This window comes from Zophobas morio, unplaced genomic scaffold (genome assembly GCF_036711695.1).
Source record: "Zophobas morio isolate AGI-343-1 ecotype UQ-CSIRO unplaced genomic scaffold, CSIRO_AGI_Zmor_V1 ptg000021l, whole genome shotgun sequence".
In the NCBI taxonomy this organism is placed as follows: Eukaryota; Metazoa; Arthropoda; class Insecta; order Coleoptera; family Tenebrionidae; genus Zophobas; species Zophobas morio.
The window spans coordinates 11,425,558-11,453,100 of record NW_026972126.1 but is presented as its reverse complement, the minus strand read 5'-3'; the positions used below and the strand labels follow the sequence as shown (position 1 = coordinate 11,453,100).

The 27,543-nt window shown below is 29.7% G+C and overlaps 1 protein-coding gene across 4 annotated transcripts in view; it reads right to left on the bottom strand.

Annotated features, from left to right (window-relative positions):
- The window catches only part of LOC135133290 (putative polypeptide N-acetylgalactosaminyltransferase 9), a 220,373-nt gene that overhangs the window by 16,998 nt on the left and 175,832 nt on the right, over positions 1-27,543 (bottom strand). For 3 of the 4 annotated variants that reach the window (XM_064061642.1, XM_064061643.1, XM_064061645.1), the window contains one exon: positions 23,462-23,572. In XM_064061642.1, coding sequence (XP_063917712.1) covers positions 23,462-23,572 — 111 coding nt within the window. Of the gene's footprint in view, positions 1-23,309; positions 23,415-23,461; positions 23,573-27,543 lie in introns of all 4 variants that reach the window. The other variant, XM_064061646.1, reaches the window with a different exon arrangement.

Here is a 27,543-nt window from a genome sequence, read left to right as displayed (position 1 = left end):
CCCACATAAACCAAACACACACTTTCTGACAAAAAGCGCAAAAACACACAAAGCACAATCATTTCAGTGTCTCTTAATTGAGTTCAACTGTTGTATAAAAGCATAAAGACTCAAAAAGGTACAGCCGTTAAAAGAGATTTGAATAACAAAGCGAACGTAAACAAGTGTGCCTTAAGGCAAAATAACAACACAAATTTTCAAAACTGTATGCGAAAATACGACCCCGCTGGAACTTGTCATTTGTCAGTATTTATTTGGGAGCTAATCGCGATAAAAGGTCTAAATGGGTCAGATTATTTCGTTCGAAGGGGTTTTTAATTTCTATTTGGTATAAATTAAACAAATACTAAAGTTGTCAAAACGTTGCCTAATTGTATTTAATTAGAATGCAGTCCCGAAATTCTGACAGTTCTTCATCGCATTTATTTATTTCAATTAATTAACGATAATTCAATTTTCACGTAGCATGAAACTCGGAATTTAACTGTCATATTTGTGAAAATGAATATTATTATTAAATCAAGTAAAACAGATACGAAATTTCAATTTTCTGTTCTTTAATATTAACATTTCTGGATTAACAGACTTTCCGCGTTATCATTACTTAAACCTAAGACTTACCTGTGAAATTAGAGAAACGAAAGAAAATACAAAGTTAGTAGCAGGCAACTGAAAACTCGGAAAGTTAAAACTTAGATACAAACCTCATGCGTCGCCGTTATTTGCTAGAATAGAGATATATACATCGAGCATAAAATAGTCGAGTCAGCGTTATTAAATTATGGAACCAGGAAAAACCACCACCACCACCATCATCATCAGACGCCTCTATGCTACCCTCAGGAATAACAGCTGACGCGGCGTTCGCTAGTTAGTGAACGAAACCTCAAAAATCCTTTGTTATTTACCGGAATGCCGCCTCGAAAGCGAGGGCAAAAAGGACTATACACGACTCAGCGTCATGGAGGTCACGTATAGAAAAAAGGACCCCGAGTTAGTGTGTCGAAGACGTTTGCGGCGCACGACGTCTCGAATTTATTGGAAATTGAGGTAGTACTCGAGTCGTGACCCCGCATTTTCCGTACCTGTGTAGACTGACGAAATCCGTGTTAGGTGATCAAGGGTTTGCACTTGGAGCCGTAACACCCAATGAGAGATTAAATAAAATATTCGGACGCGTATTTTCTTTTCTTGTTGTTTTTTTATCAGTTTTCTTTCTCGTTTGAAATGTTTGTTTCTAATTATGCGTTTGTGAAGTTTGGTAGTAGCTTGTCAGGTTTGAACCATTTTAAATTAATTTATTAATCGTTGGTCGTCTGCGCAAAAATGAGAAATAAAATATCAATGACAGTCAAGTGGAGCGCACTGGTAAGGCCGTTATGATTAATTAACCTGAAGCGCGGAATTATTGTCCGAAACGTTAACATTCATAGATCGAGAATTACATTTCATGTGGCAGAACAAATTCAAGATTTTTTTTAATTTTGGGACTGTTTTTCAGGTTTCTCTATCGTTGTAACACGGTTTTATAACGACAATTTAACAAATTTAAGTTAAACTTTTCCAAATATTTTTTCAGTTCAATTTAAATTAAATTAAACCAATCAACAATTTAAAATTCGATGCAACGTATGCACAAGATTTGATTAACATTTTTCGATGTCAGTTTCATTTTAGTTTTCTATTTCAAAATCAATCAATCTAAATCCAATCTTTGTTTGCGGAATGAAACTAGCAGGTGGATGGTGTTTACATAATGGTAGTGGATTAAATGAATATTTCGGGTACAAAGGGTCAATAAAACTATGGCGAAGTTGGTGCTTGTTAAATTTAAATTAAAAAAATTGATCACTGAACGTTTATCTAGCTGTGAAAAATTGTGAATAAATAAATAGTTTTAGCTATAAACGTGGAAAATGAAAAATCTGGAATTTATACAGACTACAAAAGCTAAAAAAATACAATAAATATGCGTCTCAACAAAAAAATTGGTTCTAATTTGACCTGACGCATTTTCAAGTTTTCCCCTTAAAAAAATAATTTTCATATTGAGATTTTTCGAGGACCATTAACACTATGTTTTTCGAACTAGCTCATGGAGATCTATATCTCAGAATTTTTTAACGATTTTTACGCCATTTTTCAAAAATCTCAATTTTTAAATGTGGATTTTTTATTGTTCTTCGGACTTTCGGGATATTTAAATATTTCATTTAAATTTAATTTTTAAAACCCCCAATTTTTTATATATCAGTATGTATCTTTTTGACCTTTTTTTCGAGGTTTGGAGATAATATTTAAAAATTATATTTTCAAACCGAATTTTTCCAAAATCGTGTTCGGGGACTCATGTTTTTCGAATTAGCTCGTTGAAATGTATATCCCCGAATTTTTTGAGGATTTTTAGTCAATTTAGTAAAATCTCACATTTTGTTTACCTTTACGTAAAAAAAAAAATTTCAAATCCATTTTTTTACAATCATGTTCGGGGCTCATGACATTTTTCTAATCAGCTCGCCAGAGTTATGTATATAACAGAATTTTTTGAGGATATTTAGACAACTTTCCAAAAATCTCAATTTTTTAATACACACTATATGAATTTTTGACCTTTCTTCGGGATTTCGAAATAATTAAAAAATGTCATTTTAAAACAGAATTTTTCGAAAATCTTGTTGGGGGACTATTAACGCTTTATGTTTTTCTAATCAGCTCGTAGAAATTTATATCCCAGAATTTTTTGAGAATTTTTAGGCAACTTTTCAAGAATTTCAAATTTTCGAGATACATATTAATAAACATTTTTTTACCTTCTTTCGAGCTTTGGAGATATTTAAAAAAAATCGTAAAACTGATTTTTTTCTAAATCCTGTTCGAGGACCTTTGATACTTATGTTTTTCGATTTAGTTCGTTGAGATATATATCCCAGAATTTTTCAAATGCCATTTTCAAACCTAATTTTTCGAAAATATTGTTCAGGGATCATTAACACTTTGTGTTTTTCTAAACAGCTCTTAGAAATTTATATCCGAAAATTTTTTGGAAACTTTAAGGTAACTTTTCAAAAAAAAAAAAAAATTCAAATCGAATTCCAAAATCGCGTTCGGAGTTCACTGATACAATGTTTTTTGAATTAGCTCTTCGAAGTCTATATCACAAAATTTTTTGAGAATTTTTAGGCAACTTTTCAAGATATCAATCAATAAAATATTTTTGACGCTTTTTCGAGCTTTGGAAATTTAAAAAAATATATTTTCAAACCGAATTCTTCCACGATCGTGTTTGGGACCATTAACCCTATTGGTTTTTCGAATCTGCTCGTTAAGATCTGTATTTCACAATTTTTTGGGGGTTTTTTAGGCAGCTTTCCAAAAACCTAAATTTTTTCAATATTATATGAATCTTTGATTTGTCTTCGATATTTCGAGATATTTAAAAAATACCACTTTCAAACCGAATTCTTCCAAAATTTTTTGAGAATTTTTAGGCAATTTTTCAAGATATCAATTAAGAAAAAATATTTGATCCTTTTTCGAGCTTTGGAGATTTAAAAAAATATATTTTCAGTCCGAATTCTTCCACAATCATGTTCGGGACTATTGACCCTAAATGTTTTTCGAATCAGCTCGTCGAAATCTACTCGTATATCTTGGCATTTTTCGAGCTTCGGAGATATATATTTAAAAAAAAATCATTTTCAAACTGAATTTCTCCAAAATCGTATTTGGGACCATTGACCCTATGTATGTTTTTTGAATCAGCTCGTCGAGACCTATATCCCAGAATTTTTTGACAATTTTTAGGCAACTTTCCAAAGAACTCCATTTTTCAATATGAATATGAACTTTTGGCTCTCGAGATTGCGAGATATTAAAAAAATCTTATCTTCAGACCTGATTTTTCGAAAATCTTGTTCCGGGATCATGAACACTTTGCCTTTCGAATCAGCTCGTGGACATCTATAACCCAGAGTTTTATCAGTAAAAATTGTTTAACCTTTTTTCGAGCTTTGGAGATATTAAAAAAATACTTTCAGACCGAAGTTTTCCAAAATCGTGTTCGGGACCATTGACCCTATACGTTGTCGGAATCCGCTCGTCGAGATCTATATTCCAGACTTTTTTGAGGATTTTTAGGCAAATATCTCAATTTTTCCATTGCCCCTATATGAATTTGTTGAGCTTTCTTCGAGATTCCGAGATTTTAAAAAAGGTCATGTACAAACCGAATTTTTCGAAAATCTTGTTGCAGGATATGAACACTCTGCTTTTCGAATCAGCTAGTAGACATCTATATTCTAGAATTTTTTGAGAATTTTTAGGCAACTTTTCAAGAATCAAGATATCAGTAAACATTTTTTGACCTTTTTTCGAACTTTGGAGATATTAAAAAAACAAAATTCAAACAGAATTCTTCCAAAATAGTATTCGGGGACAACTGATTGACATTATATTTTTTGAAGCAGATTGTTGAAATCTGTATATCATTATCTTTTTAGAATTTTTAGGCCAACTTTTCAAGAATCTCAAGTTTTGAAGATATCAATCAAAATTTTGTTGAGCCTTTTTCGAGCTTTGGAGATATTAAAAAAAAATATATTTTCAAACCGAATTTTTCCCAAATTGTGTTTGGGACCATTGACCCTATATGTTTTTCGAATCAGGTCGTCGAGACCTATATCCCAGAATTTTTTAGGGATTTTTAGGCAACTTTTCAAAAATCTTAATTTTTCAAATGAATAATATGAATGAGATAATTAAAAAATGTCATTTTAAATAGAATTTTTCGAAAATTTTGTTCGGGGTCATTAACACTTTAAGCTTTTCGAATCAGCTCGTTGAAATCTATATCCCAGAATTTTTTTAAAATTTTCAGGCAACTTTTCAAGAATCTCTAGCTTTCAAGATATCAGTAAATTTTTTTGGCAGTTTTTCGAGCTTTGGAGATTTAAAAAAAAATCATTTTCAAAGCGAATTTTTCCAAAATCGTATTTGGAACCATTGGCCCTATATGTTTTTCGAATCAGCTCGTCGAGACCTATATTCCAGAATTTTTGAAGATGTTTAGGCAATTTTCCAAAATAGTCAATTTTTCAATATGAACATGAATTTTTGGGCTTCGGGATTTCGAGATTTAAAAAAATGCCATTTTCAAACCGACTTTTTCGAAAATCTTGTTCGAGAACATGAACACTTCGCCTTTCGAATAACTTTTCAAGAATCTCACGTTTCCAAGATGATAATACAATTTTGCAAAATTGCGTTCGTGCACCTTTGACACAATGTTTTTTTTTTTAACATTTTTCATCAACTTTTCAAAACCCTCAATTTGTCAGTACATCAATATAAATTTTTGACCTATTTTCGAGTCTTGCGGGTTTATAAAAAAGCCATTTTCAAACCGAATTTTTCCAAAATTGTGTTCGGTTCTCTTGACCCTTTTGTTTTTCGAATCAGCTCGTCGAAATCTATATTCCTGATTTTTTTGAGAATTTTTACGTAACTTTTCGAAAGTCATAAGTAAAGTTAAAAATTATGTATAAAATGTACAAAATAAATTAATAAATTCTGTAAATATTTACAAAAAAAGATTCGATGTTTTTAAATTAATAATAATAAATTATTAATTTTTCATTTTTTTTTTGGAACCTGTTCGATTTAATTTTGTTTCGGGCATAAATTCAATAATCTGATTAAATACAATAAAATTCATCACGCAGTGATTCTTTTTTAAAATTTTTAAGGCCAGAAATTTATTATTATTTATTTTAAGTTTATTTTAAGACCGCGAAGCTTTTAGCTACGTTACACAACTGAGTTCTCAGACGTTAGAAATTGGCAAAATTCGTCAAAAAATGGAAAATATGTAACAACTAAGTAGAATGATTCACATTTATATATTAATTAGATATTAATACGAATAATTGATATGTAAGTTGCATATACATAGTCTGAACTCTCCAATTTTGTCGAAGTTATGACGTCCTCCATTATCTTTTTGAATAGCATTTATTTGAACGTATATATTCAAATAAGTCAAAAACAAAATATAATAATCTAAACTTTTTTTATTTAATTATTATTTTATTCTTACGAAACCATGTCAAAATTTGTTATTCAGTTGTCACTGAAATCCATAATTTGTAAGTAATAGAGAGGTCATAAGTGGCACCTTCATCAAATAATAGTAGTAATAATAATGAAAACCCGATTTGTAAATGACAGACACTCAAGTAATCCACATCGTAATATTTGTTGAAAAAGAACTTAATTAATATTTATATTGGAAAATTGATGTTTACATTTTTAGATACATAACTCAGAAGCAAGTTTTACTTGATTTGTTTACCTTGCCACCGCAAATCGATCAGATCTTAAAGTTGTTGAATTTAAAATTTTTATTCAAGAAAAGGGATCAGTAAAAGTCGTTACTTTGAAATTTTCAATGTGGGTGGTCTAAAAACAACATCACAATAATTATAAAGTCTGTCGTAAAATAATTCATACAATTTTAATAATAACTTAATGCTGGATAATTGCCACAAAATACAAAGCAAAAATTCGAGTTCAAAAAACCTCCCTGAAATTAATCGCAACCAATTTTCAACCAAACTTCACCCGCCATTTATCCCTCATTTCCGTACCGTCCGACCTTACCCACGACACAGTTCATTGTTTTGGGGTCGCACGAGCTCAAGAGCTCAATCTCGATTGATCATCGCAACAATAACGGAACTCCGGGCTTCAAACAACTCCCGTATTCTAATCTCTTTGAGGGTAGCTTAAGACTCAAGCTTCTCCGGCCCCGGAAAAAACCCTGGTCAGTGAGCTGCGCTCGATGCGGACGTTCTGTATTTGTTTTAGCCGATTGTTATTAATAAACTCCATAAATTTAATCAAATCCAGCAGCGGTGTTCGCATAAATCACGTACGGATCGACAGTTGGTTAAGCGCGCGGACTGCCGCTGCCGAACACGTCGCTCCGGGTTCCGGGCTCCGGGCGGGGACGCTACAATATGAAACTTGGTTATTAGCGTCGCGGTGTGTCGGCTTGGGGATGACGTGAAATAACTCCGTGTTACGTGTACGATGTGTTTCGTTATGCGACCGAGACGGAATAGTTCCTTGTGATTCCGCATCCGATGTGTCAGAGGGTGCAAATTGCATTAGATATGAGTCATCTTGCATAATTATCGCAAGGTGATACGGTATTATGTACGTGCTGAATGTTTGTTTCAGGTTATCGGTGCGGATGAGATGTTTTGGATAGTTTAGTCGATAATAATGTGTTTTCGTGTGAGCTAGTTTTTGGAGTGTATTATTATATACTTAAATACGGAGGAATTTATGTAATTTATTTATTTTTGAAAATAGAATCAGTAGGGGGAGGTGGGGTAGAGTGAGACAAGAAGGCAAAGGGAAATATTGTATTAAAATTGGGGCATTAAGTCATTTACATATTTTTTACCTACACTTCTTACCCCCTGAGCGTAAGCTAAGGAAGTAAAACGCTAACCACACTTTGTCTAATCATCTCCACCATCAGTGTGTGATGGCATCATCTCAAAATTGTACATAGTAAATAGGTAAATCGTAATCAAAATTTTGCCTAATAAATCTTCTCTAAAATATGCACAACATTATTACTCTATACTTGTAGTTTTTCAATATACTCGTAGTTTTTAGAATTACTTATACAGGGTGACTCAAACAAATTTATGAATGAGGCAATTTATTTGGGAAAACAGTACTGTTATTATTTGTATTACATCTCATTTAACCGAATTATACATGTAGTTCCAATATTTTGTAATGGGAAAACTCATTTGAAACTAACATACAATACATAAGGAATATCATTAAAAAATAAAATTCGCACAATCAAATTCGCCAAATTTTTTAATACCACAATTTTTCGTTTTTTTCGTTTTATAATTTCATTTTTCAAGTTTCGACTTCACAATTTTTCGTTTTTTCAATTTTTCAATTTCTCGACTTTACAAATTTTCAGTTTTTCGATTTTTCAGTTTCTCGATTTTTAATTGTTCAAGTTCTTTATCTTTATTTTGAATTTTCTCGATTTTTTTTCGATTTTATATCACGGTTTTTTGTTTTTATCAGTTTATTTTATTTTTCAATGTTTTGGTTTCGTTTTCTTGACTTTAATTTTTCAATTTTTTAATTTCCCGACTTTCAAAATTTTAAATTTTTCGATTTTTCAGTTTCTCGATTTTTTTTTCGATTTTATATCACGATTTTTTGTATTTATCAGTTTCTTTCATTTTTCAATGTTTTGGTTTCATAATTTTTCGTTTCCTTGACTTTAATTTTTTTCAATTTTTCAATTTCTCGACTTTCAAAATTTTCAATTTTTCGATTTGCAATTTATCCATTTTGCGATTTTTCGATATTACAATTTTCATTTTCCCGATTTTTAATTTTTTTCTTTCTATTTTATACCACGATTTTTTGTTTTTTTATCTCCTTTCATTTTTCAATGTTTTGGTTTGATAATTTTTCGTTACTCCCTACTTTAATTTCTTCAATACTTAAATTTTTCAATTAGTAATTTATACTTTTGCAATTTTTCGATTCTCGATTTTTAATTTTCGATTTTTCAATTGTTCTAGTTCTTCATTTTAATTCTTCATTTTCGCGATTTTTTAATTTTCATTTTCTCAATTTTATATTACGATTTTTTGTTCTTTAATTTCGTTTATTTCGTCAACGTTTCTTTCGATTTTACAATTTTTCGTTTATTCAATTTTTGTATTTTCAATTATCCGATTTTCCGATTTTTTGAATTTTCATTATTTCGATTTTACAATACGTATGTCGTTTTTTCGATTTTGCACTTTTTCGAATTTAAAGTTTCTCAATATTTAATCTTTCTTGTTTTGTTGATTTGTAATTTTTAGATTTTCCATTTCCGTTCCAAAAAGTGAAAAATCGAAAATGTGAAGAAACGAAAAATTGAAAAGAAAAAAAACCGACTCGAATCGAAAACCCAAAAATTGTAACTTCGGAAAATTATAGAATTGTCCAAATTGTGAAGTCGAAAAACTGTAACATTGGAAGATCGAAAAATTGAAAAATCGAATAAACGAAAAAATTTAAAATCCAATAATTGAAAAAGGGAAAATTCTAAAATTGTAAAATTGAAAAAATTAAAAATTTTAATAAAAATTGTAATTATCATTATATACATATTTAAAATGAAAACTAGACAAACTGCATATCAAAAATTACAGAAATGAAAAATTGAAAAGTCGAGAAACTGAAAAATCTAAAACTAAAAAAAAAATTAAAAAATCTAAAAGTTGAAAAATCGATAAATTGAAAACCGAAAAACTGCGAATCCAAATACTAAAAAATTCAAAAATTCAAAATTTAAAATTTCACATAGAAAAAAAGAAAAAATATAAAATCAGAACACCGGCAAACCGAACAAAGAAAATAAAAAAACGAAACAAAAAATTGCAAATCGCAAACTTGAAGAATCGAAAAATTGAAATATTAAAAATCGAAAAATTGGAAAGTCGAATAAACGAAAAAGTTTTAAAAACCCAAAATTGAAAAAGTGAAGAATTTAAAAAATTATTATTATTACACATTTAAAATAAAAACTAGAAATGTTGCAAATCCAAAATCGAAGATACAAAAAACAAAAATCATGAAACAAAAAAATGTGAAATTGAAAACACGAAAAATGAAAAAATCCGGAAGTTGAAAAATCCAAAAATTGAAAAATTTTACATTGAAAAAAAGGAAAATTAAAGCCCTAAAAGTTGAATAACCGATACACTGAAAACTGAGAAACTGCACATCAAAAAATTGAAAAATCCCAAAATTGACAAATTTCACGTTGAAAAAAAGAAAAAATACAAAACCACGACATGGAAAAACTTAAATGAACAATTGCAAATCGAAAAACTGAAAAATAAAAAATTGAAACAAACGAAAGTTGGAAAATAGAAAAACTGAAAAATTTAAAACTGAAAAGTCGGAGAGTTGTATGTCGTAAAATTGAAGATACAAAAAAATGAAAAATGGGAAAAACAAGGAAAATAAAAAACCGAAACAAAAAATTGAAATACAAAAAATCGAAAATTTAGAATAGAAAAATTCTAAAATTCCAAAATTGAAAAAGTGAACAATTTTAAAAATCATTACTATTACACATTTAAAACGAAAACCAGAAAAATTGCAAATCAAAAATGTAAGAAACAAAAAACTGAAAAATCATGAAACTAAAAAATCTAAAACTGAAAACACGAAAAATTAAAAACTCCTGAAGTTGAAAAACCGAAAAACTGAAAAATCCGAAATTAAGAAATCTAAAAGTTGAAAAATTTGACACTGAAAAAAAGTAAAATTGTAAAATAAGAACACTAAAAAAACGAGAAATTGAAAAAATAAAAAATAAAAATCCGAAACGAAAAATTGAAAACTCCTGAAATCGTAATTCGAAAAATTGTGAAAAAGTGAAAAATTCAAACTCGAAAATTTGCTATTTGCTAATCGAAAAATGAAGAAACAAACATTAAAAATTGAAGAATTGAAAAATTCAAGTCAACCTTTTTTGACTTGAATTTTTCAATTCTTCATTGTTATTCTTTGTTATCTTTAGTGTTATTTACGCCACTGGTGTAAAAAATCTAAAAACTAGAAAAATGAAAAAGTGAAAAATCGCAATTCGAATAATTGAAAAAATACAGAAATCAAAAATTGCAATTGAAAAATTGAAAACTTGAAAACTGGAAACTCGAGAAACTCAAATCGAACACTTACTATAAAACGTTATTATACAATTTAGATTTTTTTGGAAAAACCTGTATGCATAGGTTATAATTTCAAGGCGGATTCATAAACCACAAATACAGGAGTATGTTTTTGTATATCTATTTTTGGGATTACGTATACAGGAAGACTAAAAAATTAATGAATGGGGCAGTTTATTTTATTGATCAAATTAAGAAAGGCCTAATCCATTTTCCAGAAAATCCACTTATTGAAGTTGATATACATATACAAAAACACACATATACAAATATTAAAATTAAAATTAATAATTTTTCGAAAAAGTTGGATATGTTGTACCGAGGGAAGTTCTGTCAACATAAACTTAGACCAATTTTTTTAATACAGTGTGTAGAAGAAAACTTTTTATCAACTGATATTAAAATATATAGAGAGAATGGTTCAAGATATATTCATCTTTCTGCTCCCATTTTCGAGACAATTTATTGTCTCTTTTATCTTTCTGAAAACGTATAAGGAATACAAAATGAGAGGCGCGATTTACTAAATGACTTTTAGGAATCAACTGTTTAATGAATGCGAATATATTAATTTCAAAATGAATAATTCAACGCTGATTACGACGATATCATTTTGTTAGAATTTCAGGAAAATTCGTGGAATCATTACTTTGGAAAATTGCAAAATAAATATAAAAAGTATAATACACTCTACAAAATTCAGTATCTTCACCAATATCGTGTTTGTCAACAAATATTTATTTAAATTTATATCGAAACGTTGCGGTAACTGCAAATACAAGACTTTTTTAACTATAGTAAACTATTTAAAAAAATAAAAAATTAAGGTGGACTCATAAACCACAAGTATATGAGTATGTTATTTTATAAAATTTAAATAACATTTACTACGTACAATTTTGACGTGACGTCATGACGTTCGGGGGATGATTAGCTAAATTTTGCTTACCATTTTACTATTGGAACGATAATAATCTCAAAGCATTTTTAAAATTACGTTTAAAAATTCTTATATTTTAAACTCAAAATGAAAAATTGTATATGTATAAATTTTTGTTTCTGATTAATTAACTATGTAAGAGAATCACAATAATGCATCTTGATTTGCGCAAATATTGTAACACAGTTCTTACTCAATGCGGACTTCAAGAGTGTCAATTTCCTCCTATATCACCGATACTGCTCTTTGTGACCTTTATCTCCACCCAAAGCCACAAAAGGGTTTAAAAAACCGCGCTTTGAGACAACAATTAACGCTTTGTAAACTTTAAATTACTTTGGCTCACTACCAAAACCTAGCAATTACCAGGATCGTAATGCCATCAGCTTCAATCTCCCCCGAATACTTTCTTGTAAAAGCAAACCACAAAGAAGCGATTGTTTAAACAAAAAAAGAGGAGAGTTTTTTCCTCGTGAAGTTGCAAACGCAAAATTGTACATTTTCGTTAGCATTCAACATTCTGAGATAAGTGTAATCCTTGAATTTAAATTGCATCCTGTTCAACAATCAGTTTGAGAATATATTTGTTTTTGGATATAATTCTCCAAAGAAATTTCGCTGTGAAAGCTAAGCGTAAGCTAAGAGAGTATTGTAATCTAGTCCATTGTACGACTGGTTACTTTTATGTATTCTGGACGTTTCCATGACCCCTAGAGTACGAACAAATGTAGCTCCTGTTTCCACCTGTCTGTCCATCTATATTTCGGTTTCATAATTATTTTTCGTTTTTTAAGTTTAATTTTTTCAATGTTTCAGTTTTCCGATTTACAAATTGTTCAATATTTTCCTCCAATTTCTCAATTTTGCAATTTTTTGATAATAAAATTTTTCATTTTTTGGATTTCTCAGTTTCTCAAATTTTCGTTTCTTTAATTTTTCAAGTGCATATTTAATTTTCGTTTTCATTTTACCGATTTTTTTAAATCTCATTTTCTCGATTTTATAGCACAATTTTCTTTTATTGAATTTTCAGTTTTTCAAAATTTCAATTTTTAATTTTTGAAATACTCGTTTTTCCAAATTTAAAATTTTTAAATTGTGCAGTTTTTGATTTTCTTAAGATTCCGACTTTCCGATTTTGCGCTTTTTCAATTTTTAAGTTTCTCCATTTTCAATCTTTCGATGTTTCAATTATTCGTTTTTGAATTTTTCAAGTTCTTGATTTCCAATTTTTAGATGTGTCAAGGTTTTCATTTTGTACCTTTTTGTTTTTCATTTTTGATTCTTCAATTTCACAATTTTTGCTGTTTTTTAAATTTTTTTGAATGGAAAATTTAACAAATCTGAAAATGAAAACTCGAAAAATTTAAAATGGAAAAACTAAAAAATCGGAAAACGGCAAAGTCGAAAAACTGAAGAAAAAAAAATAGAAATTGCAAACAAACAAAATTAATGAATCGAAAAATCGGAAAGAAGAAAAAGCAAATCGAATCAATTTTTCGGTTTCATAATTTTTTGTTTTTTCAAGTTTAATTTTTTTCAGTTTTTCATTTTTCCGACTTCCAAATTGTTCAATTTTTTTCCTTCCAATTCTCAATTTTGCAATTTTTCGATTTTTGAATTGCTCGGTTTTCCAACTTTTAAATTTTTAATTTTGCAGTTTTTGAATTTCTCAATTATCCGATTTTTCGATTTTTTAATTTACAATATTTCGTTTGTTCGATTTTGCATTTTGTCATTTTCTAAGTTTGTTCATTTTTAATTTTTCGATGTTTCAATTTTTCGTTTTTGAATTTTTCAGATTTCCAATTTTCAGATGTTTCAAAGTTTTCATTTTATACTTCTTTGTTTTTCATTTTTGATTTTGCAATTTCACAACTTTTGAACCTTTTTCAATTTTTTTGAATCGAAAAGTTGGAAAATCTGAAAAATTAAAAATGGAAAAACTGAAAAAAATAGAAATTGTAAAACCGAAAAAATTAATGAAATCGGAAAGACGAAAAAGTGAATCGAATCAATTTTTCGCTTTCAAAATTTTTCGTTTCTTCAGGTTTGATTTTTTCATTTTTTCAATTTTCCTTATTTCCAAATTGTTCAATTTTTTTCTCCACTTTCTCAATTTTGCAATTTTTTGATATTACAATTTTTTATTTTGCGATTTCTCAGTTTCTCAATTTTTCGTTTTCTTAATTTTTCAAGCACATACTTAATGTTGTTTTTTATTTTACCGATTTTTAAATTTCAATCTTTCGATTTAATAGCACAATTTTCCTTACCAATTTTTCAAAATTTCAATCTTTGATTTTTGAGTTGCTCGCTTTTGCAACTTTTAAATTTTTAAATTCTGCAGTTTTTGAATTTCTCAATTATACGATTTTCCGATTTTGCACTTTTTCAATTTTTAAGTTTCTTCATTTTTAATCTTTCGATGTCTCAATTTTTCGTTTTTGAATTTTTCATGTTCTTGATTTCCAATTTTTAGATGTTTCAAAGTTTTCATTTTATACTTTTTGTTTTCATTTTTGACTTTTTGATTTCACAATTTTTCAATTTATTCAATTTTTTTGAATCGAAAAGTTGGAAAATCTAAAAATGAAAACTGGAGAAACTGGAAAAAATAGAAATTGGAAAACCGAAAAAAATAATGAATCGAAAAATCAGAAAGAAGAAAAAGCGAATCGAATCAATTTTCAGTTTCATAATTTTACGTTTTTTCAAGTTTATTTTTTCAATTTTCCTATTTCCAAATTCTTCAATTTTTTCCCTACAATTTCTCAATTTTGCTCGATATTACAATTGTTCTTTTTTCGATTTCTCAGTTTCTCAATTCTTCGTTTTTTAATTTTTCAAGTACATAGTTCATTTTCATTTCACCGATTTTTTTAAATTCCATTTTCTCGATTTTATAACACAACTTTCCTTTATTCAGTTTTCAATTTTTCAAAAATTTCAATATTTGATTTTTGATTTGGTCGGTGTTCCAACTTTAAAATTTTTAAATTTTGCAATTTTTGAATTTCTCAATTATCCGATTTTCTGATTTTCCACTTTTTCGATTTTTAAGTTTCTCCATTTTTAATCTTTCGATGTTTCAAAGCTATCACTTTATATTTTTTTGCTTTTTATTTTTGATTTTTCAATTTCACAATTTTTGCAATTTTTTCAATTTTTTTGAATCTAAAAGTTGGAAAATCTAAAAAAATTAAAAATGGAAAAATGAAAAAAGATGAAAACTGAAAAAATCGAAAAAGTAAAAAAAAAATAGAATTTGAAAAACCGAAAAAATTAATGAATCGAAAAATTGAAAAACGCAAAAATTGTAAAATCGGAAAATTATAGTATAGGATCGTGAAAATTGTTGAAAAACTGTAATATTGAAAGAATGAAAAAGTTCAAAATCAATCATTGAAAAATGGAAAAATTCTAAACTCGTAAGATCGAAAAAATGAACATTAAAAAAATGTAATTATGATTACATATTTAAGATCAAAACTCGAAAAATTGCAATTCAAAAATTGAAGAAACAAAAGATTGAAAAGTTCAGAAACTTAAAAATCTAAAATTGAAAAAACGAAAAAATAAAAAATCTAAAATTTGAAAAACCGAAAATTTGCAAATCGAAAAATTGAAAACTCCAGAAATTTAAAAAATTTCACATTGAAAAAAAGAAAAAATATAAAATCAGGACATTCAAAAACCGAAATGAAAAATTGCAAATCGAAAAATTCAAAAATTGAATATATGTAATTAAAGATTGAAAACTCGTGAAATTCCAAATCAAAAAATTGTAAAGTCTAAAATTTGAAACATCCAAAAGTTGGAAAATGGAAAAACTGGAAAATTTAAAACTGAAAAGTCGAAGAGTTGCATGTCGTAAAATTAAAGAAAGAAAAAAAAATGAAAAATTGAAAAAACAAGGAAAATAAAAAACCGAAACAAAAAATTGTAAATCAAAAACTTGAAGGAATGAAAAACTGAAGGATCGAAAGACTGAAATCCAAAAAATCGAAAAATTGAAAAGTCGAACAAACGAAAAAGTTTTAAAATCCAATAATTGAAAATTTAGAATGGAAAAATTCTAAAATCCGGAAACTGAAAAAGTGAATAATTTAAAAAATTATTATTATTATTACACATTTAAAATGAAAACTAGAAAAATTGCAAATCGAAAAACTCAAAAATTAAAAACTCCTGAAATTGCAAATCAAAAAATTGTAAAATTTAAAACATCCAAAAGATGGTAAATGGAAAATAAGAAGACAAGGAAACTAAAAACCCGAAACAAAAAATTGCAAATCGAAAACTGAAGAAATGAAAAATTGAAGAATCGAAAAATTGAAAAACAAAAATCGAAAATTTAGAATGGAAAAATTCTAAAATCCCAAAATTGAAAAAGTGAACAATTTTAAAGATTATTATTACACATTTAAAATGAAAGCTAGAAAAATTGCACATCACAAATTGAAGAAAGAAAAAACGGAAAAATCATGAAACTAAAAATTCTAAAATTGAAAACACGAAAAATTAAAAAATCCAAAAGCTGAAAAATTTCATTCTGAAAAAAAGCAAAATTATAAAATTAGAACATCAAACAAACGAAAAATTGAAGAAAAAATTAAAATCCGAAACGAAAAATTGCAAAACTCCTGAAATCGTAAATGGAAAAATTGCAAAATCTAAAAATTGAAAATTCTAGAAATCTATAAATTTAAAAATTCAAAAGTTGGAAAAGCGAACAGTGAAAAATGTAAACTTAAAATTGCAAATTGAAAAACTGAAAAAACAAGGAGAACACAAAGCCGAGGGAAAATAAAATTGACGAAATGAAAAACGGAAAAATTGAAATTGAAAAATAACAATTGAAAACTCGAATTACACATCGTAAAATTGAAGAAACAAAAATCAAATAATTTGAAAATTAAAATGAAAATTCGAGAGATCTCAAAACGAAAAATTGCAAAATCTGTAAATTGAAAAATTAAAGAGTTGGAAAATTGAAAAATCGAAAAATTTAAACTTGAAAGCTCGAAAAATTGTAAATCGAAAAACTGAAGAAACAAAAAAAAAAAATGAAAAATTGAAGAATAGAAAAATTCAAGTCAAGCTTTTTCGACTTGAATTCTTCATTGTTATTTTTTGTTATCTTCTGTGTTACTTTTAATTCACAAAAAAATTATGTTTTCTCGAAATAACCTTCAACCAAATTTTTTCTTTGTGGCACACTCTCGTTCCAAAGACTGAATTTGTCGTGAACAGAATTTCTCGTAATTTCAGTGATGCATTTTTTTATCGCTCCGTCTTTAATTTCATTTTGAATTGCAAATTTGCTACACTATTATTTGACAATCGATCGGGAGTGTGTTTTTCTTTCGTGACAAATCAGTTCTTGAGTTTTTAATAATATGTTATTATGATAAACAAGTCCTTGCAAAAATATTAAGTATCTCTGTACTTGTATAATAAGCCTTCAAGTTTTTTTTCATACAATTATTACACCATAAAAATTAATAGATGTGTCCCTACTGATTGAGTAAATTAAGAATTAATTTGACCACCTGATGCTGCTGTGATCCCATTTAAAAATGAAGTGAAATCTAGGTTCCTGCAAATGTCAGCTTTTTACAAAGTCGATATCCCCCGATGAAAGTAAAAAAAAAACAATCTTTTTTGTGTATAACAATTAAATTTGTGTATATGACCCTGTTTGACGTTTGGCGACCGTCAAACTTCCAACGTTTAGGGCGCAAAATTTTATTAGTATCTAAAAATAGTGTGCTTGCATTTTCTACACTTGATCTTTCAAGCTACACACAACACAATTGAAACTAAAGCCATCCAGAGTGTTCGCAGCAGTTATAAATTATAATTCCTACATCAACGGAAATGCTTCAGAACTGAAGAAATAATCAGATCTGTTTTAGTCGGAATAGCAGACTTCAGAAGAGATAATTAAAGCGAGATTAGATAGTTTACAGCACACACTACACCCCAGGGTTACTAGACGTTATATAATAAATGCAAAAACTTTCAAACACATGAAACAAACATTCAACAAACTACAACTAGTTAGTAGATTCCGGTATATCCATTATCCGCCTAAAGTGATCTCCGCTTGAAATTTTTTCCTATTAATGACAATACCCGTCGTTGAATCCGATTTCATAAACGGATAAGCATTTATGATGATGCTTTGATCGTTTATCGTAACAATCGAGTCGAAGTTGGGCATTATTGCTCCGCAGCGTGCCCTAACTCTCAATTTCTTGCGTCCCCGCCCCGAATCATTTCAGTTTAACGAGTTGATTAGTGAAGCTGTGTCGATTAGTGAGGCTCTCGTCTCAATCAAGAACCAATCAGGCCGCATCAAAGTTCTAAATTAGAGAAAAAATTCCGAACAAGACCAGCATCTGTTAATAAGCTCGAGATAATGGGATGCACGTAACACATTCGCTGTTGGGCGAGTCCATAAAATGGTGACAAATGGCGCATCGGGTGAGCTTTGAATTGGGTTGGAGCTTCAGTTTTCGGAGTTTAGGTACTGTAGTTTCCTAAAATGGGCACTCGTAATACTTTGTTATGTAAGTTGGGAGGTTTGATTCGGTTTTATGCAGTCTTAGTCGTAAAATCGAAGCTTTCAATGCACCGTTCTATTTGGTTGCAAATGTTGTTTTGTACGGAGTTTTGTTTAAAAATGAGCGTTTCGGTGAATTTTTCATTTATTACTTTGTGAAACAGAAATTCTAATATTGTACATGTTTAGGTTAATTATTAGACGTTACTAAATTTTTGTTTTACAAATAATACTAATTTCATTATTCGGTATTTTGTAGAAAATGTTGTCGTGTATTGCTACTATCTGTTGCATATACAATTTGACAATAATAAAGAAATAAGTATTAAAATAAAAGGGATAGTAATGTAAAACGTACAAATTTAAAATTAAAAATTAAAATTTTGTCAAAAAAAAAAATTAAATGTGTATTTAAGGACAGAGACAAAACTGTCTCCAATAATGTGAACTTGAAACTTTAAAAATAACAAATACAATAAAAATACTTTTAACATTGTTTTACTCTTTTGAAGGTTTCACAGGTGTTGACGTCGAAATGGACAAAAATGTCAAAATATATTTATTATTTCGATTTTTTTGATTTTCTAACATGTTCAAGAATTCTAATTTTTTCTTTCACTTTTTACGCTTCTCTTGGCGTTATTGATACTAAAAAGTTTTGTCCTTTTATTGTTTCCGATATTTTTTAACACATTTTATAACACATAAATATTTAGAATATTTTTGATTTATCATTTTTTTGAGCGTTTTTCTTAGTACATAAATGTCACAGAGTGCTCGACAGAAAATTTAAACCTTTTGTTTGCAGGTTTTTGATTTTTTTCTCTCTTTTTAAAGTTTTCAACTTTCAAAGGGTTTAACATTTTTGACGTTCTGGACATCGTTAATATATTTAATTTCGTCACATGTTAAAAATTTTGGAGTTTATATGAAGCTCGAAAAGTCTAATCATTCCCATGATCAATTTAATGACGTCATCTCCAAATTTTAGAAAAATCAGTGTTATTTAAATCTATAAAACACCATACTTTTTAACCCTAGACATTCAAATTTTTTGGAAAAATTTCAAAATTTTGTAACAACGTTTTACAATAATTTAACTTTGATAATACAAAATTGATGTTGCACCTTAAAGCGAATATATTTTTGTCGATTTTGACACTTCTAAAATTTTAATGACTAAGATTTTTAAAAATTTGTGATTTTTATGACCATGATAAAATTTAAAATTTTTCTATTTTTTAGAAGTTCGAAATTGTTACGAGTTTTCGGGCGTTTGAAGGCTTTAAAAGAGACATTTTCAGTAAGTTTAAAGTTTTAGACATGTTGAACATAGGTAATTATGTCTGCGTCAAAAAATATGAACAAAATTTTCGACGCTTTTGAAGTTCGAACAGTTTTTTTTGGATTTTTAACATTTTGGATCTTTTTATTTTTAAAGGTATGGACATTTTTAATATACATATTAATTATTTTTCACAGTGTTGACAATTTTATAACGGGTGATAAAAAGTTTTCAGATTAGAGTTGGATTTGCAAATATTTGTCATGTCTTTGATTAAACTGCAAACGTCGAATAGGCAAAGCATCGATATACAAATGAGGTCATGACATTTGCAGTTTAATCAAAGATACGAGAATAATTTCCATGCCCAACTCTAATCTGTAAACTTTTCAGTTACCTATTAAATTTTGTAGATTTTGAAATCAAAATTGTTAAACATATCAAAAGCACCAGAAAATGTTTGTCCATTTCGACAATTTCCAATGTTTATCTTTTTTTTTCAATTGAATGAGTTTTGAATTTTCTGATAATAATTCACCTCCGAACTTTTCATTGTTTTTCGGTTTTTAACATTTTTTGTTATTCCTATTTTTAAAGTTATCCATATTTTTAACATTTTAAATGTTTTTAAGAAGATAAATTTGTTTGATTTAATGAAGGTTTAACAAATTTTCTCGTTTTTAGTTAGTGTCAAATTTTTGTCGATTTCGACAGTTTTGAAGAATAAGCTTTTGATATTTAATACTCTACTTTTTTAAATTTGAAAATGTTTTCGACATTTTTGAAGTTTATACAGAAAAGATTTTGGGCGTTCTAAAAATATTCTTCTATAACTTTCGTATTTTTTTTTTTGTTCATTTTATTTTTAAAGCTCTCGAATTTTAACACCACTAAATCTTCCCACATGTCAAAAGTCAGGAATATTTTGTTAATTTCGACAATTTTGAAGTTTTGAACGTTGATGTAATCTTAATATTTTTGACTTTTTAATGATTTAGACATGTAACAAGATAATATGTCCCCATTGTTAAACTTTAACACAGAAATATTCCACTTCCAAGATTTTTGTCAGATTGAATTCAATTTCGAGGTTTCCTTGGGTTCTTACATATTTTGACTTTTCTATTTTGAACGTGTTAAATATTTTTGACATTAATGAAGGCTGAACAATGAACATATTTTCTCATCAAAATTGTGAAAATTGTCAAAAGTGTCGAGAAATTTTTGTCTATTTCGAAAATTTTATAATAATTAGCTTTGGACATAAATATTAAACTTTTTTGACTGTTTTAAAGTTTATAAATTCTCTGAGATCGTTTTAATGCCTGAAAAAAATTTGGCGATGTTTTCGAAATTTTTGAAGCCTATTTATAAAAGATTTTGAGCTCTCTGAAAACAATTCTTCAAAAATTTTCGTGCTATTTTTAATTTGTGCTATTTAATTTTAAAGCTGTCGAAATTTTTTACTGTACCTAAAATGCTCACATGTCAAAAGTGTCAGAAAAATTTTGTCAAAAAACGACAATTTTGAAGTTTTGAACAATGGTGTACTACTAAATTTTGACCTTTTAATGTTTTAGACATAGTTGAAATTTTTGATTCTTTGGACATGGCTCAAGATGATATTGGTCTCATTGTTAAACTTTAACACGAAAATGTTTCATTACTAAGAATTTTGTGAGATTGAATTTCATTTCAAGATTTCTTTAGGTTCTTGACATTTTTTGACTTTTCTATTTTTAAACCTGTCGACAATTGTAACACATGTTAAATATTTTTGACAATAACGAAGGCTAAACAGTGAATATTTTCTCGTTTTTAACATTAAAATTGTGAAAATTGTCAAGTGTCGGGAAATTGTTGTTGACTTCGAGAATTTTGAACAATCAGTTTTGGAGATAAATATTGAACTTTTTTGACAGTTGTAAAGTTTTCGTTGTTTTTGAAGTTTATAAATTCTTATCCGTTCGTGATCGTTTAAACGCCTGAAAAGTGTTTGACGATATTTTAGAAATTTTTGAAGCCCATACATAAAAGATTTTGAGCTTTCTGTAGATAATTCTTCAAAAATTTTTGTGTTTTCTAAAATGTTTACTCTTTTTATTTTTAAAGCTCTCGATATTTTTGCTATACTTAATGTTCTCACATGTCAAAAGTGCCAGGAAAATGTTGTCAATTTTGACAATTTTGAAGTTTTAAACATTGATGTATTTTAAATTTTTGACGTAACATTTTTTGGCCTTTTAATGTTTTAGACATAGCTGATATTTTTGATACCATGGACATGGTCCAAGATGTTCTCATTCTTAAGTTTTAACACAAAAATATAGTCAGATTGAATTCTGTTTCGAGTTTTTGTTAGGTTCTTGACATTTTTTGACTTCTCTGTTTATTGACATTTCTATGTTTAAATCTGTGGAGGTATTATATGTTTCCCACATGTTAAATAATTTTGACATAACTAAGGCTGAACAGTGAACATATTTTCTCGTTTTTAACACAAAAATTAAGAAAATTGTCAAAAGTGTCGGGAAATTTTTGTCGATTTCGACAATTCTGAAAAATCAGTTATAAACAAATTTATAAATTCTTATCCATTTTCGGTCGTTTGAACGTTTGAAAAGAGTTTGACGATATTTTAGACATTTGTGAATATTTTGAGCTCTCTGATAATAATTCTTCTAAAGCTCTCGTCGGGTGTTTTTACATTTTTGATCTTATTATTTTTAAAACTTTCGATATTTTTAATGTATTTAATGTTCTCACATGATCAACATTTTTGACTTTGAATCTAATCTATATCTGAATTTACAAAAATGTGATAGAAAAATGTTGTCAATTTCGAAAATTTTGAAGTTTTGAAGTCAAAGATCTTTAAGTTTTTGTCACTGTAACATTGTTGGGTTTTTTAACCTCTGTTGACACAGTTGATATTTTTTATACATATCTTTGATATGTGACAATATAGTACTTTCATCCAAAAAAAGACTAACACAAGGATGTTCCATCACCAACTTTTTATTTATTATTATTTTTTTGAAACATTTGCGAAGTTTATATGTTTGTGGTTAGAGATCTCTTTCTTGATTTCCCACATTGTAAAGGAAAAAATTTAAACTTGACAACATCGCCCCCAAATTCAAAATTACTCACATAAAAAATTAATGTATTTATATGTACATGAAAGGTACATTAAAGATGTAATTAAAGAATCTTTAAACAGACACGTTGTTAATTTTCAATTTTTTTAACATTTACCTAGTATACATGTCTGCCAAAACATTTCGGGAATATAAGAAAATGAAATAAACTATGTCAAAATCAATACATTTGAAGTAGGTTCCGCAAATTTTAAATTACCTTTATTAAAAAATATATTTTTTGAACTGACATACTAAACCCGATAACTAGGTCTGAATTCCCAGTCATTTCCAATTTGTCACCACTTTATCCAATCACCCAACTAGACAAATCTTCACGCAAGACCAGCATCCCTGTTAATAAGCTCGTGTTAGTGGGACGCTCAACACGTTCCCCATTTTGAATAGAAAAGACCAGACTTCCGACACGATCTCGTCGCAAACAACCCCCAAAACAAACACGATCGTTTAGCGGCACCCTCGGGTTTTTCGTGTTTGTTCCGTCGGTCGGGTTGCGGCCAATCTCGTCCCGGATTTATTTACAGCGGGAATGATCGATCTGGAGTGCTCAGGTGGCGGCGACGATTTTTACCTGATTCCCGCCCTGGCCGTGACAGGGCCACAGGCCTGCCGGCTTGTGCAGGTCCTCGGGTTTGCAGGCCGAGTCGAGGCAGAGCTCGCGTCCGTGCACAGAGATCTGTAAAGAGAGAGAAAAACGTGTTGAGAGGTGCACCCGGAATTTACCTGATTTCCGCCTTGTCGGTGGCAAGGGTAGAGGCCGACGGGCTTGTGGAGGTCGCTCCTGCGGGCGGGGGAGTCCATGCAGGTCTTGCCGCCGTAGCCCAGGTTGCGGATCTGTCGGCAGAAGGGGCGTTAGATCGGGGGCGGACGCTCGCGGAGGAGTGTTTTATGGGTAAGGTTGTTACTTTTTCGCCGAGGAGAGATGCTTTGAAAGAGGTGTTTGTGGTTGATATGATTTTAGGACCATTCGGGGGCGCGGTGGGTCCCCTTAAGTGCGTCTGGCAATTCGGGGCCAGACAAGTTCGTATTCGACCAATTTGTTCTTCTAAAATTCGATCTTAGGAAGATGTTAATACCTTTTTGAGAGTATTATTAATATCAAGCATTTCGCCACAAAAATACATTGAACTAATTTTTTTCAACTCCCTATATGTATAGGTGAAATCTATAATGTCAAAATTATTTTGACAAAGTCGTAGGTATTAAAAAGTAGATTTTTAAGCTTTACTACAGTTTGTTTTTAAAAAGAGAGTTTGTTGCTTTGAAATAAATCTGAAGACTGAAGTCACCAATGATTATTTTTACTGATTGAAATGAAGACGACACGGTCATTTTACAATGGTCATTATCTCGATAATTGTCTTCTTTAACCCTTTATAACCTCATCATAAAATTTTACTGCACATAAAAATAATGATCTGAGTATACCCCTTCCCATTTCCAAACGCTGGGGTATCACGGCAGGTCCGTCAGGTCAGGTCAGGTCAGGTCAGGTCAGGTCAGGTCAGGTCATGTTAGGTCAGGTCATGTCATGTCAGGTCATGTCAGGTCAGGTCAGATCAAGTCAAGTGTTAAAAAGTGTTACAGATCAATCTGAATCGTGGTTCTAGGTCCCACGACCTTATGAAGGCAATAGCCCTGGCACGGGTGGATTTGGATATTATTATCGAGTGAACCTATTATTATAAACATCATTAGAACAGCCGACAACTGGCTGAAAGATAGGGTACTAAAGACCAGTATTAATATAAGGAACCAAGAACTTCAACTGAAGAAACTATTGATCGAGGAGGAATTGTCATGTCGAGATAAATGAAATCCGATTCTTTTACTATGTACATAGCACCAAATGACCTAATGGAAAATACCGACAAAATATTGAACGAAATAAGTGGCATTCGTTGCCCTAGGCCTAAGAGATGCCTCACTGCCGGATAGCAAGAGAGAATCTAATCGTCTTCAATCAAAAAGACAAATCCACTGCAATTGGTACTGAAGACCTAAAAACCAAGTGAATATGTAGGGCGTACTGGAAGACGAAACGCTCAGTGACCATTCACTTTTGTACTACGACATAGATTTGAGAGAAAAACTGGAGGGAGGCTCTGGAAAGACTCCGGAAGTATGTATGAAAGCCATTACAGAGGCGTGTTGCAAAACTATCCCGAAAGAGAGTGTCTGAAGAATTGGACGACAAACCTGTTGGTGGAATAGTGAAATTGCTGAAAAATGGAAAGCATCCACCAGGGAAAGAAATGCCCCTATGATAGCAAGAAAGCAACATAGAGAACAATCCGTCTTCCTGGAAGATTATAGTGGAAAGAACACTTGGAAGATGTCGACAGGGACGTATGAGGAGATTAGAACCGAGATACTAGACGAATTATTTTCGATAGGCAGAACAAAAACATGTCCAAGAAGAACCGAGGTAGTGGTCCCATTGCTCAACGAAACGGGAACACGGTTTGCTGCTAACACAATCAAGAACAAGAGGACGCCAAGGCCCGATGGAATACCCTCTGAGATAGTTAAAATGGCAGTAGATTTATGATTGTATGTCCCCAATACATGGCTGATGTCATGACTGAATGCTTTGGAAGGGGAGTTCCCGAGAGCGTGGAACAGTGCCAATTTGGTATTAAGTCCAAAGTCTCAAAAACTTGGCACGGGAAGCAAGAGTTTGTAACCTATACGTCTACACGATTCGATAGCTAAGTTATATGAACAAATACTGAAAAATAAGATTGAGAGGGCAAAAGATTTAAAACAAAATATATTTTCAAATCGAAAATTTTTAATCTTACCCTGAGAGCATAAATATGTTATGTTTTTGGAATCAGCACGACGAAATCTATATACAAGAATTTTTTGGATTTTTTTTGGCAACATTTTTCAAAAACAAAATTTTTTAGTATCCCCTGTAAAAATTTTGATCAATTTTCACAATTTAACCAAACCCATTTTCTTATGGATTTCGACCTCTAAAGGTTAGTTTCGCTCCATTTCTTCCATTTCTCTAAAGTATCACACTAAAATATTGCAATTTTTTGGATTAAAAAAATAGGAGTATATATTTTCAAATCGAAAATTTTCAATCTTACCCTGAGATAAATACGCTATGTTTTTGAAATTAGCACAACAAAATCTATATACCAGAATTTTTTGGATTTTTTTTGTCAAATTTTTCAAAAACAAAAATTTTCAGTATCTCCTATAAAAATTTAGGTTAATTTTTAAAATTTAACCAAAGACATTTTTTTATGGATTTCGGACTACAAAAGTTAGTTTCGCTCCATTTTTTCGATAGCTCCTTCCATTTTTCCAAAATATCACACAAAAATATTGCAATTTTTTTAATTAAAAAAAAAAAATTTCAAACCTAAAATTTTTAATCTCACGACGAGAGCATAAACACGTTATGTTTTTGGAATCAACTCCGCGAGATCTGTGACAGATTTTTTTGTTTTTTTGCAGATTTTTCAAAATCCTTTCTATAAAAATTTCGGTCAATTTTCGACAACTTTCAAAATGTAAGCAAAGACATTTTCTTATGGATTGCAACCTCCAGGAGCTAGTTTTGGCCTCATTCCTTCGATAGGTTGTTCCATTTTTTCACAAACGTTTATTAACATAATATTGCATTTTTTTTATTAAAAAAAATATATATATTTTCAAATTCGAGAATTTTTAATCTTACCCTGAGAGCATAAACACGCCATGTTTTTGAAATCAGCACGACGACATTTATATACCAGAATTTTTTGGATTTTTTTTGGCAGATTTTTCAAAAACCGAATTTTTCAGAATATAAAAACTTTGGCCAATTTTCGAAATTTAGATAACGATATTTTCTTATAGATTTGGGCCTCCAAAAGTTAGTTTCGCTTCATTTCTTCGATAACTCCTTCAATTTTTCTAGAGTCGCTCACGAAAATGTTTTCGAATTTAAACAAAAATGACTTTCAAACAAAAAATTTTTAATCTTGCCCCTAGAGCAAATGGTAAATTTTTCAAACACAAAATGTTTCAATAAAAATAAATTTCTTTTCAAAATTTTGACCAATTGTAAATTCAATTTTTGAAATTTAACCCAAGATAATTTTCTTATGGATTTCGACCTCATTTCTTCGATAAAATACAATTTAATTTTTTTTTTAATTTTTAACGGAACATTTTTTATCTTACTTTTTTGGCAAATTTTCAAATAAAAAAAACCGTTTTTCAATACCGGGACCCTTTTAAAAATTGAAACTTTCGTTTACAAATTTAAAAACCGGGTTCTGGCAACATGAAAAATACGTATAATTCGGGTGATAGCTGCCATGGGAAAAAGGAAAATTCCCGAATATCTCTTGCAAATCACGAATAATTACTTCACAAACAGATGGCCTGATTCAGATGGGCTTGAAAAGGAGGTCTACGCTGGTGTGCCACAGGGCTCGGTACTTGGAGCGATCCTGTGGAACATAGTCTATGGCGAACTACTCAGGGAAACCATACCTGCAGACACTCTCAAGTCAATTATCATCTAACGCTGTTTCTGAGCGGCATGGCAGTTTCGGACTGTATCTGAAGCGAATAGGAAAATGAACTGAAGATTGCAGATACTGCGGAGAAATAGATGAACCTGGTCATCCGATGCTACATTGCCCCCAGTGGGAAAGAGAAATCTAGAGGTGGAACTTGGACATGCCTTGGAAGAAGGAAACTTAATATATACCATGCTGCAGAGTTAGGAGAAACGGAAGAAGATAGTGGAACATGTTACGGAAATAATGAAAAATAGAGAAAGGGACGAGACTACT